Source organism: Salvia splendens, chromosome 14 (assembly GCF_004379255.2).
Source record: "Salvia splendens isolate huo1 chromosome 14, SspV2, whole genome shotgun sequence".
NCBI classification, from domain to species: domain Eukaryota; kingdom Viridiplantae; phylum Streptophyta; class Magnoliopsida; order Lamiales; family Lamiaceae; genus Salvia; species Salvia splendens.
Window position 1 is genome coordinate 29,172,170 of NC_056045.1, and position 16,659 is coordinate 29,188,828.

Genomic DNA, 16,659 nt, shown 5'->3' on the forward strand with positions numbered 1-16,659 from the left:
ATTCATATGCAAAATTATGATTGTATGAAATAAAGTTCATGTATTGTTGACCTTTTAACTAATTGGTGGTTACTAAAATGAAGGAATGCACACTCATGCTTAAACAAAAAAAAATACTCACATCTTAATGAATCGTTTGTCTACTTCAACTTTATACATCGATATTAATCTACATAATAACCCCATTTAAGTTTTCCAATTCGTAATTAATGATTAGCCAATTTGATTGTTAGTTAGAGACCAGCCGTCACAACTAATTGTGCACTTGTATAAAAATTGATAGAGGCTAGCCAATTTCACGGACTAATTTCTAATTAATTGAAAATGTGAGTGCCACAATTTTAATTAGAATAGACGTATCAAAAATTTGTGCTTATAATTTGTAATTTAAAATATGTAACCATATATCAGTTGTGATCTGAAAGAAATGGGCAGACATCTCCAAACGCTAGCAGCTGCTGTAATATTTCTTCTTCTTTCATGGATCTTCTTCACCGATCAATTTTCATCCTTCCCAAATCCAAACTCCGACATAGTCTGCCAGCTGCAAGAGCCAACGGCTCCCACATTCTACGACGATCCCACCGATATATACACCTTAGACACCCCCATGCTCCAGTGGGACAAAAAGAGAACCCGCTGGCTCCACCTCCACCCCGCCTTCTCTCCGCCCGAGAACCGCCTCCTCCTCGTCTCCGGATCTCACCCGTCCCCGTGCCCCGACCCCTCCGGAGATCACTTCCTCCTCCGATTCTTCAAGAACAAGGTCGATTACTGCCGAATCCACGGTCACGACATCTTCTACAACAACGCCCATCTGCACCCGAAGGTACTCATACTCATATAAAAATATTATAAATATGTGTGGAGTCTTTTTATAAGAATTAAGAAATATTATTATTATTATAGGTGCGGTCGGTGTGGGCCAAGCTGGCGGCCCTTCGGGCCGCGATGGTGGCCCACCCGGAAGTGGAGTGGCTGTTCTGGCTTGACTCGGACACTGTCATCACGGACATGGACTTCGTGATCCCGTTCGAGGGGTACGAGGGTTACAACATGGTGGTTGATGGTTGGCCGGATTTGCTAGTTAACCGGAGCTGGGTGGCGGTGAACTCGGGATCGTTTTTTATACGAAATTGTGGGTGGTCGATGGAGTTTTTAGATGTGTGGGCCGGGATGAGCCCGAAAAGCCCGAGCTACGATAAATGGGGAGGAGTTTTGCGGTCGACGTTAAAGGACAAGATGTTTCCCGATGCCGACGAGCAGTCGTCGTTGATTTATCTGATCCTCGAGGGGCCGAAGAGGTGGAGAGAAAAGATCTACTTGGAGAATCGGTACGCGCTGAGCGGGTACTGGCATGGAATCGTGGGCCGATTCGAGGGGATGCGGGCCGAGTACGGGGCATGGGGGGAGGGGCGAAGGCGGCACGCGGAGGTTGTGAGTGAGTGGTACGGGGCGGAGAGAGGGAGGGCAGCGAAGGAGGGCGGATGGCGGAGGCCGTTTGTGACGCATTTCACGGGGTGCCAACCGTGTAGCGGGGAGCATAACGTCGAGTACGAGGGGGATTTGTGCTCGGTGGGGATGAAAAGGGCGCTCGATTTTGCGGATGATCAAGTCTTGCAGAATTACGGATTCGTGCACACGGCTTTAGGGGATGCGTCGCTTGTCGTTCCGCTCATGCGAAAAGTGGAATGAGATCCCCTGCTGTGCAAGATGCCACAGCAGGGGATGCTGTGATGAATCAAACCACACATTTTTTAAATGAAAAATAATAATACAAGTAGGGGAAATTATTGTGTGGATTGATTAACCACAACATCCCCTGCTGTGGCATCTTGCACAGCCGGGGATCTCATTCCGCGAAAAGTGGACCATTAAATCTCGAGTCTCGAGGGGGTCAGTCAGTGCGTGCTTCTATATTTCTATGTTATACTATTAGGTTTCATTAACAGTGGAAAAAATAGCGTTAAAATGTTATGTTGTATATTACTTGAGAGTATTTTGTTCCTTTATTTCAAGTTGTCGCTATTTGTTTTGTCTTATACATTTAGCTTGATTTATCATTAATATTTATATCATTTGCAAAATTAATAATATTAATAAGAAATAGAAGATTCCAAAATCAAATTATGTTATTATGCTACATTCAGCTAACATATGATTTTTTATGTGTGTTGTTATTTTTCGGGCTGAAATCATAGAATTGTTGGGCTGAATCTTTTCGATATTACTTGTATTATTTTCTTCACATAATTGGGCCGACTCTTTTATTCGAAACCGATTCCATACATATCTATTTTACTAAATTTTTACTAAAATTGTTAATGCACCCAATCATAAAGAATAAACTAATAGTAGTATTAGATAATTTATTAAATATACTAAATATAATGCTAAAATGTCCATGAATGAGAAAATACTAATAATAACCATAGTGTGGATCCAGCTGAAAATAAGGGTACAATTATACCTTCAAATATAGTTAGTATGGTTAGCTAATTTTTAGATATTTAGCTACGGAGAAATGATATGCAACATATCTTATGTGAGCATCATTCTTATTGAACACATTTTTAATGTTGTTCGTTTCGATTTATATATTTAGTTTGATTCTAATGCATTAAAAATGTTATTGGAAATTTTAAATTCACAAGATTCATAATCAAAGCTTGATTTGTTAGTTTATTAATTTATTTGAATTTATAAAGAAAACGAGCACTTCGTCCCATAAAAAAATGTCACACTTCTTTTTTCACTCATCTTTTGCACTACGTACATTATTTTCTCTTACTTTACTATCTTTCCACTTAACTATTTATATGAATTATTTCTTTATTAGTCTGTCTCTGAAACATACGTGAACTTTCTAATTTTGGATTAGTTAAATAAGACATTATCCCTACACATCATTTTATTTACAATTTACACCATACACTACACTACTAATAATGTGTAGTTCACTCCCTACTAATACTACTTCTATTATCATTTATCTCTTTTTCTCTTACTTTACCATTTATACATTAAAATCTGTGCGCTTAGTCAAATGTTCATATTCTTCATGGATGAAAAAATACCATTTTTTTAAAAATGAGTGCAAAAGAGAAGTGTGACATATTTTACGAGACAAATGAAGTATTATACAATAAACATGTTAAATTGTTGCCTCTTTCCTGATTTTAATTGCTAGAACTTTGAATCTCCAAATCGTTGTAATTATTTGCTGCAACCTTAAAATTGATAAATTTAGATCGTCGTCTAAACAATAATAAGAAGTTTACAATTAAATTGCAAGAAATTACTAGTATGTCAATTCAAAGATATATACTTTTAGCAAAAATCTATTTTTCATATGTGGACCCAAAAGCAAAAAAAAACCTTATTCATATTGTGAAGAAAGCAATTCCCAATATTTTCCTTGTATTCATTCTCCTATATATCATGCCAACTCAGGAAGGTTGGTCAATGTTCCAATCTAAAGCAAGCTATAAGATTATTCAATTCATGAAAAAGAACAAAATAATTAGTCAACCACTATTACTTCGTTTTCCTACTTTAGTCATTTTTCTATCAAATAAAGTATGGTCCAAAGTTGGCACTACATCTTTCCTTTTTATAAGATATCACTATTGCTTTCTATGAAAAAAAATACTATAAATTTGTTATTTACAATTAACTTGAATGATTCTTTTGCCATGATAAAATTACTATGTTATCTTTCAAGGATTTTTGTTTATTGTTTTCTATAGTTAATGACTTATTCAAAAGTTGTGAATAGATCACAAAAGATGATCAATGATCTTATCTCTCATAGTTTTTAAAAACTGAAATAAAAATTACGATAAATGCAAATGCTGCAATGATCTTATCTTTTTTTTTTGTTCGAACAAAATACATGGTGATCAAGCTGGCGGTTTAATGGGATAATTACAAAAATCTAAAATTTCATAATTTATAATTTAGTTTTTCAAAGTCCATTTTTCTTGATTTATTTGTCAATTTGCTCTTGAATTTGTTTTTTTTTATTTGGTCCATTTTGTTATTATTTGGACTATCATCATTCTTGATATACTATGTTAATTAATTGTTGGCTTTGATAAAAAACAATGCCCATTGATTATTATTTATTATTTATTATTATTATTATTATTATTATTAGTATTATTTTTAATCTTAAAGTAGTAATACAGAAATTTTTCATGTAACAGTGCCAGATCATAACTTTTGGAATGACTGATTTTTATTTCTTTTCCATGATATTTTAAAGTTCATACAACATGATTCACGTGATATATATGGGATTGAACAAATTCTTGAAAATAAAACGCAAATCGAATAAATTACAACTCAAAATCATTCTGTTTAATTTGTCTGTTTATTGAGAGAAAACGTATTTAATTTGAACCGTTGATTAATCAATTGATTCTCTTTAAATTTAGCTTTTCTCCGCTGATTAATTAATTGATTCTGTTTTAATTTAGCTTTTCTTTTATTAAGATAAAAATACGTTACAGCTCAAAAGCTTCTACCAATTCCCAAAACTTTGTTATAGTGTTTAGAAAAGGCTGTCCAAAATGTTCCATTCTTGTGGGCTACATATATTATGCTTTAATATATAATTAAGATAATATAATCTAACCAACTTCGATAATCTTATGTTTGTTAGTTTATTTGGTTTTAACTTTTATTTTGTTTTGTTAGTACTAATAATATCAATATAAAAACCCAATGGAGTAATATAGTGGGCTGAGGTATCAAAAAGGTTGGATATAATGGTTAAAACGGTTTCATTTTTTTTTAATTTGACATACTATATGTAATACGAAAAATTGCTTGAAAATTATAGGTGTATGAGTTAAACTTTGTTGTCTATTGATAAAAAACGACACCATTTTTGTTGAAATATCAGCAATATATGTTACACATAGGTGGCCTGAATTTTTTTACTTTGAGATGATTGCGAATAAATTCAAACTTTATGATTTTTCGACTTTTTCAAAATTAGATCATAATTTGACTAAATTCTATGATTTATTTAATAATATTTGCATTTAAAGCGTCTTCAAATGCAAGTGGAAAATACACCTCAAGCAGACGATGTTCGAATCCTATACATCTCACTATGATTATTTATAAGTGATTTAATCTTGACATTTGACTTAGACTATATTTGAAATAATTAATTTCAAGTAAATAAAAATAAAGATAGAATCTAGTAGGAGTTCGTACTAGCAACCTAAATTGAAATTCCCTAAATTAATAATATACCAAATTCAAATTACATTAATTCGCCGAATGAGATCCGTGACTAGTTATGTCGATGCTTTCATACTAATCAGTAATCACTAATTGCAAACGATAATCAAAGTTATCAAACTAACGACCTCCTTAAGCAGCCACAGTCCACAGATTTTCCCAACTAAAATTAATTAATAATTAGGTAGAGTGTCACAATTCTTATTTTTTCTATATATAAATAATTCGCAGGATCAAGATCCTTAATCCCATATGACACGTTAATCATATTTTAATCATATATTGTACAGTTTGATGGTGGTTTGACTTCCTAGGTAGTTAAGCCTAAATCACCTACCAAAAGGAAATATCTACAATTTCGAATATTTCTAAGAATATTTTAGTAAATCTATGCTAACTAAAAAATGTCAAATCATTATTACGCAATTAGTTTTATTCAAAAATTTGAAATTAGTTTACCTTGTGACAATTAATATTTTATAAAGAGTACTTTAAACTGAATGATACTATCATTTAACGTTTTCTCCGAAAAACAATTATACAGATTATGAGACGATGATGACGTTTTTGGCCGACATTAAAGGAAAATTAGCCTCCCCTGACGATATAGCGGTATAGCCAACCGTTAGTCTTAGTAGTACAAAATATTTTAAATTGAGAGTTAGTCTTAGTAGTACAAAATTTCGAATTATTATACACCTAACTTTTCATTTAAAAAGTTAATAATATGGACTCTAATGTCAAGATTTATCTAACTTCTCTACCCCAATACAGTGTATCTATATCTTCTAAAACCACTTAAAAAGGCTAGATTTTTAAGGTAGCAAAGATGGGTACAAAAAGTAGAAACAAACACCACAAAATCATGTGAAATTGCTAGGAAAAATTAGGACCATAGTTTTAGTAACCATACTTTTGTGCCATTTGATTCAGAGACCACTCAGTACTCAACTTTGTTTATAAAATAAAGACATATCCTATATATTTCCTATTGAAGGACTATCAATGTTGAAATAAAATTCCCTAACTTTATTAGCTAAATTATTTTTTCTATTGTTAGTTGCTTTAAATGTTTGTGTATATATTTGATTATGTTATTTTGAGTTGGATATCACTTCAAATTTTCATAAATTCATAAAATAACTTCAGCTTTCAGTATGTTCAGTGAAATGTACGCCATATAAAATCAGGCAACGAAAAGTTGATTCATCTTAACTCCAGCTAAAAGATTGACTTTATTGGCCTAAGTAGCATCTATCATATCTCTTCTCAAGGGGTTGGATCCCCTGCTGTGGAGGAATCACAACAGGGAGATGCTGCCCCTCACATTTCAATTTTTTATATTAATTTTTTTTAATATTATATTTTTATTAATAAAAAATTGATATGTGAGGGGCAACAATCCCTGCCGTGATTCCTCCACAGCAAGGGATCCAACCCCCTCTTCTCAAATATGCATTCTGATATTTACATATTCTCATAATCTATTTATTTTTTATGTGTCTCAGTTTCATGACTTAGAAGCTTTAATAAGAGTTGTTCTTTTTAGGGTTCATTATTAGCTAGTTATCGGTTAATAGGTAATTGAAACGATCGATTACTAGAACAAATAAGGTCAGTTATTGGTTAACCGATGATCGAAATTCTTGTTATTGATCCAGTTCCAGTTAGTGTTTTACAAAGCTTCACTTGCCCATCAACATCTGTTTGTATGTTCCTTAACCATATTGTACCGTGAGTCTATTCCTCGTGGTACTCTATGTAACGTTAAGAACTTATAAAGTTATGACTTCTGAACGTTACAACAACACAACGAAGTCTACTAGCAATTATTTGAAATAAATCCAAGTAAACCAAATGCTAAAAGAATCCATGAAGTCCATATACATTATGCTTGAACTTCCAATTTTTATGAATCATGGGTTTCCAAATTGGTTGCTAAAGAATGCGACATAATAAATTCATAGCTTCAAACACATCTAATCAAATAATTACCCAACGTTTTAGGCCGAGTTCTGGTAAGGATGTAATGAACCAGCAACAACGAAAGGTACATGAGTTTAGGTCTTATTATTTATGACCAATAATAATGCATTTCTCTATTAAATCACACAATATTTCTTTGTGATTGGACACGATAGATACTTCAAATATGTTATGTAAAGTCAATATTATTTACTTTGCCTAAAGTTATTGTTCTTATAATTAAAAATAACTATTGTAAAGAATAAATGTTATTATTCTTATAAATAAAAACCTAAACAAAAGTAGAATTATTATGATAAACATGATTATTATCAATTTAAAATTTTAGTTCCCGATATGGTATATATGACCAAACCTAATACTATGCGTATTGTAAGAGCATTTATAATAGATCCGCTTCCAATGTCGCGAGAGGAAGTGTGCAACGAGCAGATTATCCCTCCCGTGGCCCTCCAAGAGTCGCAGCGCCCAGCGACGACCATCCACGGCCCATGGACATCCACATTGGAGGGGGACGCCCACCTCGCCCCTTCCGGGGAATTCACTAATATTTCAAATCTGGCTTTCTCTCTTAACATTGAACACAAATTCTTTATATTCATTATGTTATAAACGTAGTAATTTTTCCCTATTAAAGAAAGTCCAAATTTAGTTATAAAAAAAGACGAACTTATTTTTTGCATAAACTAGAAAAGAAACACTCTATCTTTAAGGCATCACCAAAACACAACCCCAATGATTAAGCATAATTTCCACAACCCGACACGTGTCCGAATTTTAAGCGTTGATCAAAAGCCAGCATCCCGACATAGAATACCACATTTACCCCTCCCTCACCACTCTATTTACCGTGGACTGCCCCCCTCATATAATCCCCAATTCGTCTCCCCAAATCCATTTCGTTTCTGGTTAACCTCAAGCTCGCCCCTTTCTCCCTCCCCCTCCCAATGTTTTCTCTCGCTTCTTGATTTCTTGAGAGAGAAAGAGTCCAATCTTTCAGATCTGAAACCGGATTCTTTCTTTCTGATTAATTTGCGTTTTCTGCGCAAATCGATGTCTTCAACCTACTGGTGCTACAGATGCAACCGCTTCGTGAGGGTTTGGACCCAGGGCTCCGTCAGCTGTCCCGATTGCAGCAGTGGATTCGTCGAAGAAATTGAGGCTCCGAACAGATCCTCGCTCTCCGACTCCCGCCGCCGCCGCTTCCCAGCTGCGGCGATGTATATGATGCGGACGCCTGATTCGGGCCCCGGCTTGGGGTCCGGATCCGCCACGGGGTCTAGCCCGAGGCTGAGACGGAGCCGCCGGAATGGGGGCGATCGCTCGCCGTTTAATCCAGTTATTGTTCTTCGCGGACCGAATGAGGGCGGCGGCGGAGCTGCCGCCGGAGCTGCCGGAGCAGGATTTGAATTGTTCTACGACGATGGTGCGGGATCGGGTCTACGGCCGCTGCCAGCTAGTATGTCGGAGTTCTTGCTGGGTTCTGGTTTCGATAGGTTGCTGGATCAATTGGCTCAAATTGAGACTAATGGGATTGGGAGAATCGACAGCAATCCGCCAGCGTCTAAGGCTGCCATCGAGTCTATGCCAACGATTGATATCTCCGACGATCATGTGGATATTGAGTCGTATTGCGCGGTCTGTAAAGAGGCTTTTGAGGTTGGGGGTGAGGCTCGCGAGATGCCCTGCAAGCATTTGTATCATCAAGATTGTATTATGCCGTGGTTGTCGCTAAGAAATTCTTGCCCCGTGTGTAGACATGAGCTGCCGACTGACAATGAGAGTGTTGGTGCTGGTGTTGGTCAGGATGTCAGTGAAGGGAACAGAGCGAATGAGGTCGGGAATGATGATGAGACGGTTGGCTTGACGATATGGCGACTGCCCGGCGGCGGGTTTGCTGTGGGGAGGTTTTCGGGTGGAAGGGGAGGGGGAGAGAGGGAGTTGCCGGTGGTTTACACGGAGATGGACGAGGCCTTCAATAACAATGGGGCACCTAGGAGAATTTCGTGGGGTTCTAGAGGTAGTATTTCGAGGGAGAGAAGTGGATTGAGGAGAGTCTTGAATCGTTTGTTTGCGTGTTTTGGCAGAGGTGGATCTTCGACTTCTACTGCCAGCTCAGACTCTAGGATGAGTAGGAGGAGCGGCAGTGGCTCGTTGTCATCAGTATTTAGTTCTTCATCGAGGCTGCGTAGAGGATGGGGTTCTGAAACTAATGAATGGATGTGAAAGGAGATGGTGAGTTTTCCAAATGTTGAACTAGAATGTGGTGAAGGATTGTGGAAAGGTAATAAATCCTCCATGATCCAAAGGCCTCTCGTGATTGAATTGTCTTCTTTGAAATGGGGAGAGGATTAATATCCATTCAATGTATCAAATTGCTTTCTAAATTCAAGAATCCTTTTTTTATTTTGCCTCACTTTGTAGCATTTGCACAATATGTAGTTACTTTGGTAATGCTATTTTATTTGAGATTTTGTGAATTAAAATATCTAAGTTCGCTTACAAAGCTCAATGAGAGTGGATTTTTTTTTGTGCGTTTGTGTCATTGCAGCAGCACATCTTTGGATTATGCTATGGTCTCTTTGATATGTTGATGTATAACATGTTAAGTATTGGTAATTGGTAACTGATGTTTTAAGTTCAATGAAGTTGATGAATGCTGGGATTAACTGCGTTTTTCCGAGATATGTCTATGTTGTGAATTTGCCATTGTTTTGTGCTGTTTGAATGTTTCCTGCTGTTCTTGAAGGTAATGCATTTGGCATGATGTTATTTATTGACCTCTGTTTGATACATCTGTTATAATCGTCTTCAGTTTTTGCCTTTTGGAGTGCTATGTAAGTATGTTTCCATACAAATTTGATTCATCTGTTTCGAAAATCATCTTCTTCAGTTTATGGAGTGCTATTTAAAGACTTTCATTTTATCTATCTGTTTACCTGTTTGATCATCCGGGTTTGGTTACTGGTTATGTTACTGCACCTAGAATATGATAGTTGATCACGGGCCTTATTTATAGGATTTGTATTGGACTCATCCGATCCCAGTTGCAATGGTCTTCTGATGTTATGGTCAAAGGTGGGAACTCTCTTCGAGTTCCTATGTGAATGATCAATGTCTTATAGTTTCCTCCTTTCTGTAGCATATCTTGTTGAGTTTCAGCTCAGATGGAAAGCAGAGTTGGAATAAATCTCATCTGATTATAGACTCTCTTTGGCCTTTCTTATCTCTCTGGTTAGTCCATCAGCTTCATTGTCTGCAGTTAAATTTCGTTGCGATTTCGTTTAATCTCAGCTTACTTTGCTTATATCCCTCGGTGCGATTTCGTTTAATCTTTTGATCTTGAAGTAGAAGTCTTCAACCTTTTTAGGAAGACATCTCTGGGTTTCTTTGCCGCCTGCTGTTTGCTAAAATACTCTGTGGATATGCCTGTGTGTTATACTAGTACTATTATATGTTGATTGCTTTCAGTTAATGAATATACAGTTGCCAAATTTTTTATATGCATACCTAACTGATTGATGTCACCAGTGATGCATGATGAATTTATTGAGTATATGGTTAGTTGAGTAGGGTATAGTGTTAATTCTTTTTTAATGAGTTCTCTTCTCTTGATATACAGTATTACCCAATTGTGCATTCTCAACTCTCAGATAGTATAGAATTTCTACCTTCATAGGTAAACATCATTTATCACATAAACCCTAGTTGGGACAAAGATGTCACCTTCCCATTTATTTATTACTGTATATTTTAATTATTTTTTCTCATCCAATAATGGATTCAATAACATTTTTTTGTTAACTTAATACATTAAATGCATCCCATAAAGTCATTGCCATCCAAGAGTGGAACATCTTTGCTCCCAAATTTTTTTTTTGGTATATCTTACAGAAGATATCACACTCATTTTTAAAGGCAAAACATTAATACATTTAAATATTTTTCCACTCTTTTTTTATTTATATATTCAGTTACATTTTCTGTCTTTACTTAATATTCTAAATACATACCATAAAAATCTTCGCCATCCAAGAAATGGGATGTCTTCGTTTTCCATTTCTCTTTATGGTTTGTTTAACGAAAAATGTCACATTCAAATCATTTGAAAGAGCAAAAACATCATTAATACATTAAGTGTCTTTCTTCTCTATTTTAATAAATATTGAATTATCTTTTTAGCCTTTTATTATTACATTTTCTCATTTCATTTAACATATTAAAAACAGTCCATAAAATCACTTCTCATTCAAAAAGTGGGACATCTTTGTTGGATGAAGTGAATAAATATAGACCAATCTATGTGATATACAAATAAATTCAACCTAATTTCACAAATATACAAATTTAAATTTTTGAAAAGACCAAGTCCACTAAATAAATTCAATAAATGTTGTAGGACTCGGAACCTTTGTGTTGTGTGGAGGAAATCGTGGAAAGAAGTGAGAATGTGTTGATATGAACAATCCCATAATAAAAACGAAGAAAAACCAAATTTTCCTTTGTATTCTTGCAAAGTTGTGAATCACAAGGTGGCTGTCGAGTTCTTGAATTTTTAGATTCTCATATTGAAAATTACAAAATATGGTCGTACACGTGGCTCCCTCTCCCTCTTAAATAGAGTCAGAGACATTTTATTTTTATGTGAGAAAAGTAATTATGTTTTTGATTGAAACGTGGTCTCGTTGATAGTGAAGTTTTTTTTCGGTTACATACATAAATACATGGATATGATAGTACTTATTAGAGGATCCATAATGAGACTAGACTTCACATGGCTCTCACACTGCCACATCATCAGCACTAAAATTCTCCTGCCACATCAGCTTGCCACATCAACTGGACATCAAATAGCCCTCACATAGCCTTCTCACTGCCTATCCACATCACTAATAACAATTATATAATTTAATTTACAATCGTATCAACATACAAAATTTAATTTACAAGACAAATACGGGAAATTCGAATAATACTATTAAAAATTTAAAAGTACATTAATTTTAAAAAAGTACAATAATTTAAAAAAAGTACAAAAATTAAAAAGTACAATTAAAAACAAGTGGTGCGAATGAAAATGACGTTCAAAGCGCGTATATGTAATGTTTTCGAAAAAAAAATTAAAAATTAAAATCTGACGCCGATCCGGGGCCTACAATGGCGCCGTGAGGATCGGCGTTAGAACCGGCGTCATCACACGAATCGGCATGGCCACGCCGAAGTTGACGTCGATTTCGCCGACGCCGGTCGCAATGATTCGGCGTCAGAACCGGCGTCGGCGAAAAATCGGCTTCGCGGTTTTGACGCCTCCATTGCTGATGCTCTTATTGATGGTGGATATAAAATATCAATTATATCCGAATCCAATTAATTCAAAACAAGGCTCATTCGAAAATTGGCCCAAATATTTATTAAAAAAATAAATATATAATTTCCAATTATTTAGTATTATCTTTTTCTTTTCCTTTTTCCAAAAATTTGGGACCTAATTCGATTCTTCGGATGGTCAATATGTGACATATTCAAGTTAAAAGTACAATAATAGTAATTGACAAAAAGAACCGTCAAATTTAAATTACATTAGACGTCGGTGAAATTTAAAATTATTAAATTCGGAATTACTTTTACATTACATAACTCGACGACAATGATTCATGGGACACAAACTACACACCTATATTGACTAGATTTTACATGCTAAAAAGTCAAGCAATCCATACTTTTTCCTACATTTCTCTTTCACTAAATTTGGCTTATAATGCAATTATACAAACGTGTTGGATGGTTCGAATTCACGACTTGATAGGTCCAATGAGTTCTATTTTAGAATTTTAAAAAAAAGTTTTACCTATTTTGCTGCAACTTTACTATACAGTACAGTACAAAAATTAGATTTAAAGAAATCGAATGAATTCTGAGATTTGTATAATTTATGTTTTTTTATAACTAAGCATAGTTATATGTACTATGCATGCAAAAGTATCGAATTTAAAGAAAATATTCTATGTTATAACTTATAAAATATACTGTACTAGGTTCCATTGCCACTCGATAAGAGTTTTTAAATTGTGAAATATTTAGGTGTAAAAACTTAGTGGATCATGTATAATTTTTATAATGAAATTTGAGTGAAAAAATAATGGAATATAGAACACACTTACTAGTTATTGTAAAATATAAATGTGACACCATAATATTGTCTAATGAAGTAAACATGTTGAAATTAAAAACTGATTTGTCATCTACACTTTAGTAGTAGTATTCCTGATCTTGAAATAATTAATCATGAAAATACCAACTGGATTCAACTAGTGGAATATAGAAAAAACACAACCAAAGGACAATAATACATTATTCACATTTCCCAATCTTCTTTTGTTCTCATCAACCCTATGCTTTTGTCCCATCGCTGCCTCTCACCTTCACACCATCTTCAAATACATAAATTCGACGTCTTATTAGATTTTAGAAGGAGTTGTTAAGTGAAGACGTGTAATAAATAGAAAAAAAATACTTGAATATTGTAATAAGGAGAAAAGGAGAGATTTATTTCTAAATATAAAAAATAGATATTTTGAATGTGACAAACTAATAAAGCAATATGAACATTTTAAGTGGGATGAAGAGTGTAATAAGAACAACAATAATAATGTATAGCAACGATAATAGGTGGATTGTAGCTGAGTCATTTTTTTTTTTAAAAATTAACTTATTTCTTCTTTTTTATTTTATTAATTGTTTGTAAGTCCTTTGACATTATTTACTTTTGTATGCAAGTGAATGAGACACGAGTTTTAACGGAAATGATTAATTGAACATAGTGTGAGTAGATTCTCGCTTTAAACATAGTGTTTATATTAAGTAAATCAATGCAATTAGCATAATTGATCGAAACTTCAAGTTAACTAATGCTAGTGTTGATTTAAATATTACTGGTATAAATCAAAGGTACCTATATAGTACATATTTTAAAATTGAGGCAGATAAATATGGAGTGGAAAATCTGACTTCCCACACCCCAATCTAATTTTTATATTCATAGTTTCATACTGACATATATACTATGCTTTAACCTTACTCTTATACACTCTTATTATAATGAAGGAGTACTAAGAGGGAGGAAAAGGTAGAGAAAATAAAGTATAAAGTAGAGAGAATAAAGTAAGAAAGAGAAAAAAATTGCCTTATATGAAAATGACTCAACTATGAAGAAACTTCCCGAAATGGAAAAATACTCAACTATAAAGAAACGGACGAAGTACTATCTTTTATGCTCAGCGAGCATTTACCAAGCAAAATTTTACTCGAGAAATCTGAAACCACTATACATCTTCGATGCAAGTAAATTAATTACACAACGATAAAAAAAAATCCGCGTCTGCTCGTAAATTACAGCCCCAACTTTTGCGCGGCCAAATCGCAGCTGAAGTCGGCGAGGCCGAGCCGGGACTGGGACAAATCGAATTCCATCCACAGATTTTGCTGGTGATGGTGCCCTACAATGTAGGCCTCCACCCCCAAAAGATCCGAATTCCCAAACGTCAAGCAATAAACCGCATCACTTCCCCGGGTCATACCCGCGACCCGGTAAAGCAGCTTCTCCCCTCCCACGCTCATCTCCACCCCTCTAAACATCAGCGCCACCGCCGGCAGCATCGCCGGCGCCGCCCTCCTGCTCAGCTCCACCCTGAAGCACGCGTCCATCGCCCCCTGGAACACGAATTCCGGCTCGTCCAGTGGCCGGAGAATCCCCTTCGTCTGTCGTAGGAATTCGGCTTTTAAAGCCGAATAAACCGGCCCGAGCAAGAACGTGAATTGGGTGCCCGAGTCGACCATGGTCTGACCGGCTCCCGTGTGGTCCGGTTCGTATATGGTCTTTTGAACCGGGAGTAACCGGTTCCCGACCCGGACCCCTTCTAACCGGACCGTGTACGCGGTCCGGTCGAAGTACGGGAGCCGCGTCGCCGCCGGCATTTCCACCAGCGGCGTGTACTTCAGCGGCGACAGCCAGGGGAAGTCTGCGTCGCCGAAGAGCAGCACGCCGCTGGAGTCTTTGCCGGATATGCAATAGGAGAATTTGCGAAAACCAGCCTGGGTTATGAAGGATAACCCGCCCCGGTTCAATCCGACCAGACCGGTTGTTTTTAAGTCCTCTGGATTGGAAGATGAACCGGTGTCCATGCAGCCGAATGTGACGTTATCAAAGGAATTTGACCGATCGAGGTGGAAAACCTCGGCGGCTAAGTTGCCCTCGACGGAGGAGGCGTCGGCGTAGGAGACGGCCACGTGGCAGAGGCGTTTGGCGTCGCAGGAGGCCGGGATGGGGAAGTCGCGGGTGCGGGTGGTGCAGGTGGAGGAGGAGCAAGGGGTGGGGCGGTAGGAGGAGGAGAGGGAGGGGGAGAAGGATGGGGAGGCGGCGTCGGGGGTGTTGCGGCAGCGGAGCCAGGAGAGCTCACTGCCGGTGTCGAGGACCATGGTCGCCGCCTGAGGCGGCGAGCCAACGGTGAGGGAGACGGTGAGGGAGATGTTGTGGTGGAAGGAGAGCTTGTTTGAGGGGTGGGGGATTAGCTTGGCTTTGAGGGGGAGGATTAGGGATTGGGAGGAGAGGGATTGGGTTGAATGCATGAAGAAGAAGATTGCTAGTATTATTTGTGTTGATATTGTGAGGAGATTCATCTTTGTGTGTGTGTGAGATTTTGTGAATAATCTATGGTTTGAAATGTTCGAGGAAGTGTGTGTACGTGTGTATGTGAATGAGAGGATGTATGGTTGGGGCTTTGAAGTTTATAAAGTTTCCTACTTGTAGTAATAGATAAAGACAAATCTAATAGATAGAATTCGTGGGGTCAGACATAATGAAGATGGTCATTGTCGCTTTGTCGATGTAAAAAATGAATAGAAAATGTATCGACTGACTGGCACCGACATTGGATGACGTGAACCTCAATCTCAAAGAATTGAAGCGAAATTAGCCACGGTAGGATTGACGACACCAAATTAACTCTGAATTATCCAGGCGGAACCGGGTATGATAGTCTCGATGGTAGTTCTAATTTGTAAAGACCAAATTTAATAGAGCGTTTCGATCCTGCATTTACTGTGTAGTTTGTATGTTTGGTGAAATAGAATATATGTGATGCGTCAAGGGCGTGCGTATTAGAAACTTTGTAATTTAAGTTTCGGTCACCTAATGAAACCAATCATATATTGAAGAAAATTAAGAAAAAAGGAGGTTGGGTAGATCATAATTTAAATGTTTATTCTTATATTGTAATTTATCCAAAGACAGCCGTCACACCCGTGCGATATAAGCATTCATGTAGAGTAATCAAGTGAAAAATAGCTAATTGTATGGTACAACAAAATGTATTTTGCATGATATGTATTGAAACATTTTATGAAAAATGTTAGAAAAAT

General features: G+C 36.3%; 3 protein-coding genes across 3 annotated transcripts; 2 read left to right on the forward strand and 1 right to left on the reverse strand.

Moving 5' to 3' along the window:
• Positions 1 to 427: 427 nt before the first annotated feature.
• On the forward strand, positions 428 to 1,695 carry LOC121764487 (putative glycosyltransferase 7). Its single transcript, XM_042160499.1, has 2 exons — positions 428 to 829; positions 910 to 1,695. Exons 1-2 carry the CDS (start codon positions 428 to 430, stop codon positions 1,693 to 1,695), a joined length of 1,188 nt encoding a protein of 395 aa, XP_042016433.1.
• A 6,428-nt stretch (positions 1,696 to 8,123) lies between these two features.
• LOC121765715 (probable E3 ubiquitin-protein ligase RHC2A) lies at positions 8,124 to 9,728 on the forward strand. The gene has a single exon (XM_042161922.1). It carries the CDS (start codon positions 8,296 to 8,298, stop codon positions 9,466 to 9,468), a length of 1,173 nt encoding a protein of 390 aa, XP_042017856.1. The 5' UTR covers positions 8,124 to 8,295; the 3' UTR covers positions 9,469 to 9,728.
• A 4,648-nt stretch (positions 9,729 to 14,376) lies between these two features.
• On the reverse strand, positions 14,377 to 16,385 carry LOC121763615 (aspartic proteinase PCS1-like). The gene has a single exon (XM_042159675.1). The coding sequence runs from the start codon at positions 15,916 to 15,918 to the stop codon at positions 14,632 to 14,634; it is 1,287 nt and encodes a 428-aa protein (XP_042015609.1). The 5' UTR covers positions 15,919 to 16,385; the 3' UTR covers positions 14,377 to 14,631.
• Between the last annotated feature and the right edge of the window lie 274 nt (positions 16,386 to 16,659).

Coding starts and splice junctions, on each gene's coding strand:
- LOC121764487 (XM_042160499.1), top strand. CDS start 428: ATGGGCAGACATCTCCAAACGCTAGCAGCTGCTGTAATATTTCTTCTT. Junction 830..909: donor ACGCCCATCTGCACCCGAAG/GTACTCATACTC, acceptor TTATTATTATAG/GTGCGGTCGGTGTGGGCCAA.
- LOC121765715 (XM_042161922.1), top strand. CDS start 8,296: ATGTCTTCAACCTACTGGTGCTACAGATGCAACCGCTTCGTGAGGGTT.
- LOC121763615 (XM_042159675.1), bottom strand. CDS start 15,918: ATGAATCTCCTCACAATATCAACACAAATAATACTAGCAATCTTCTTC.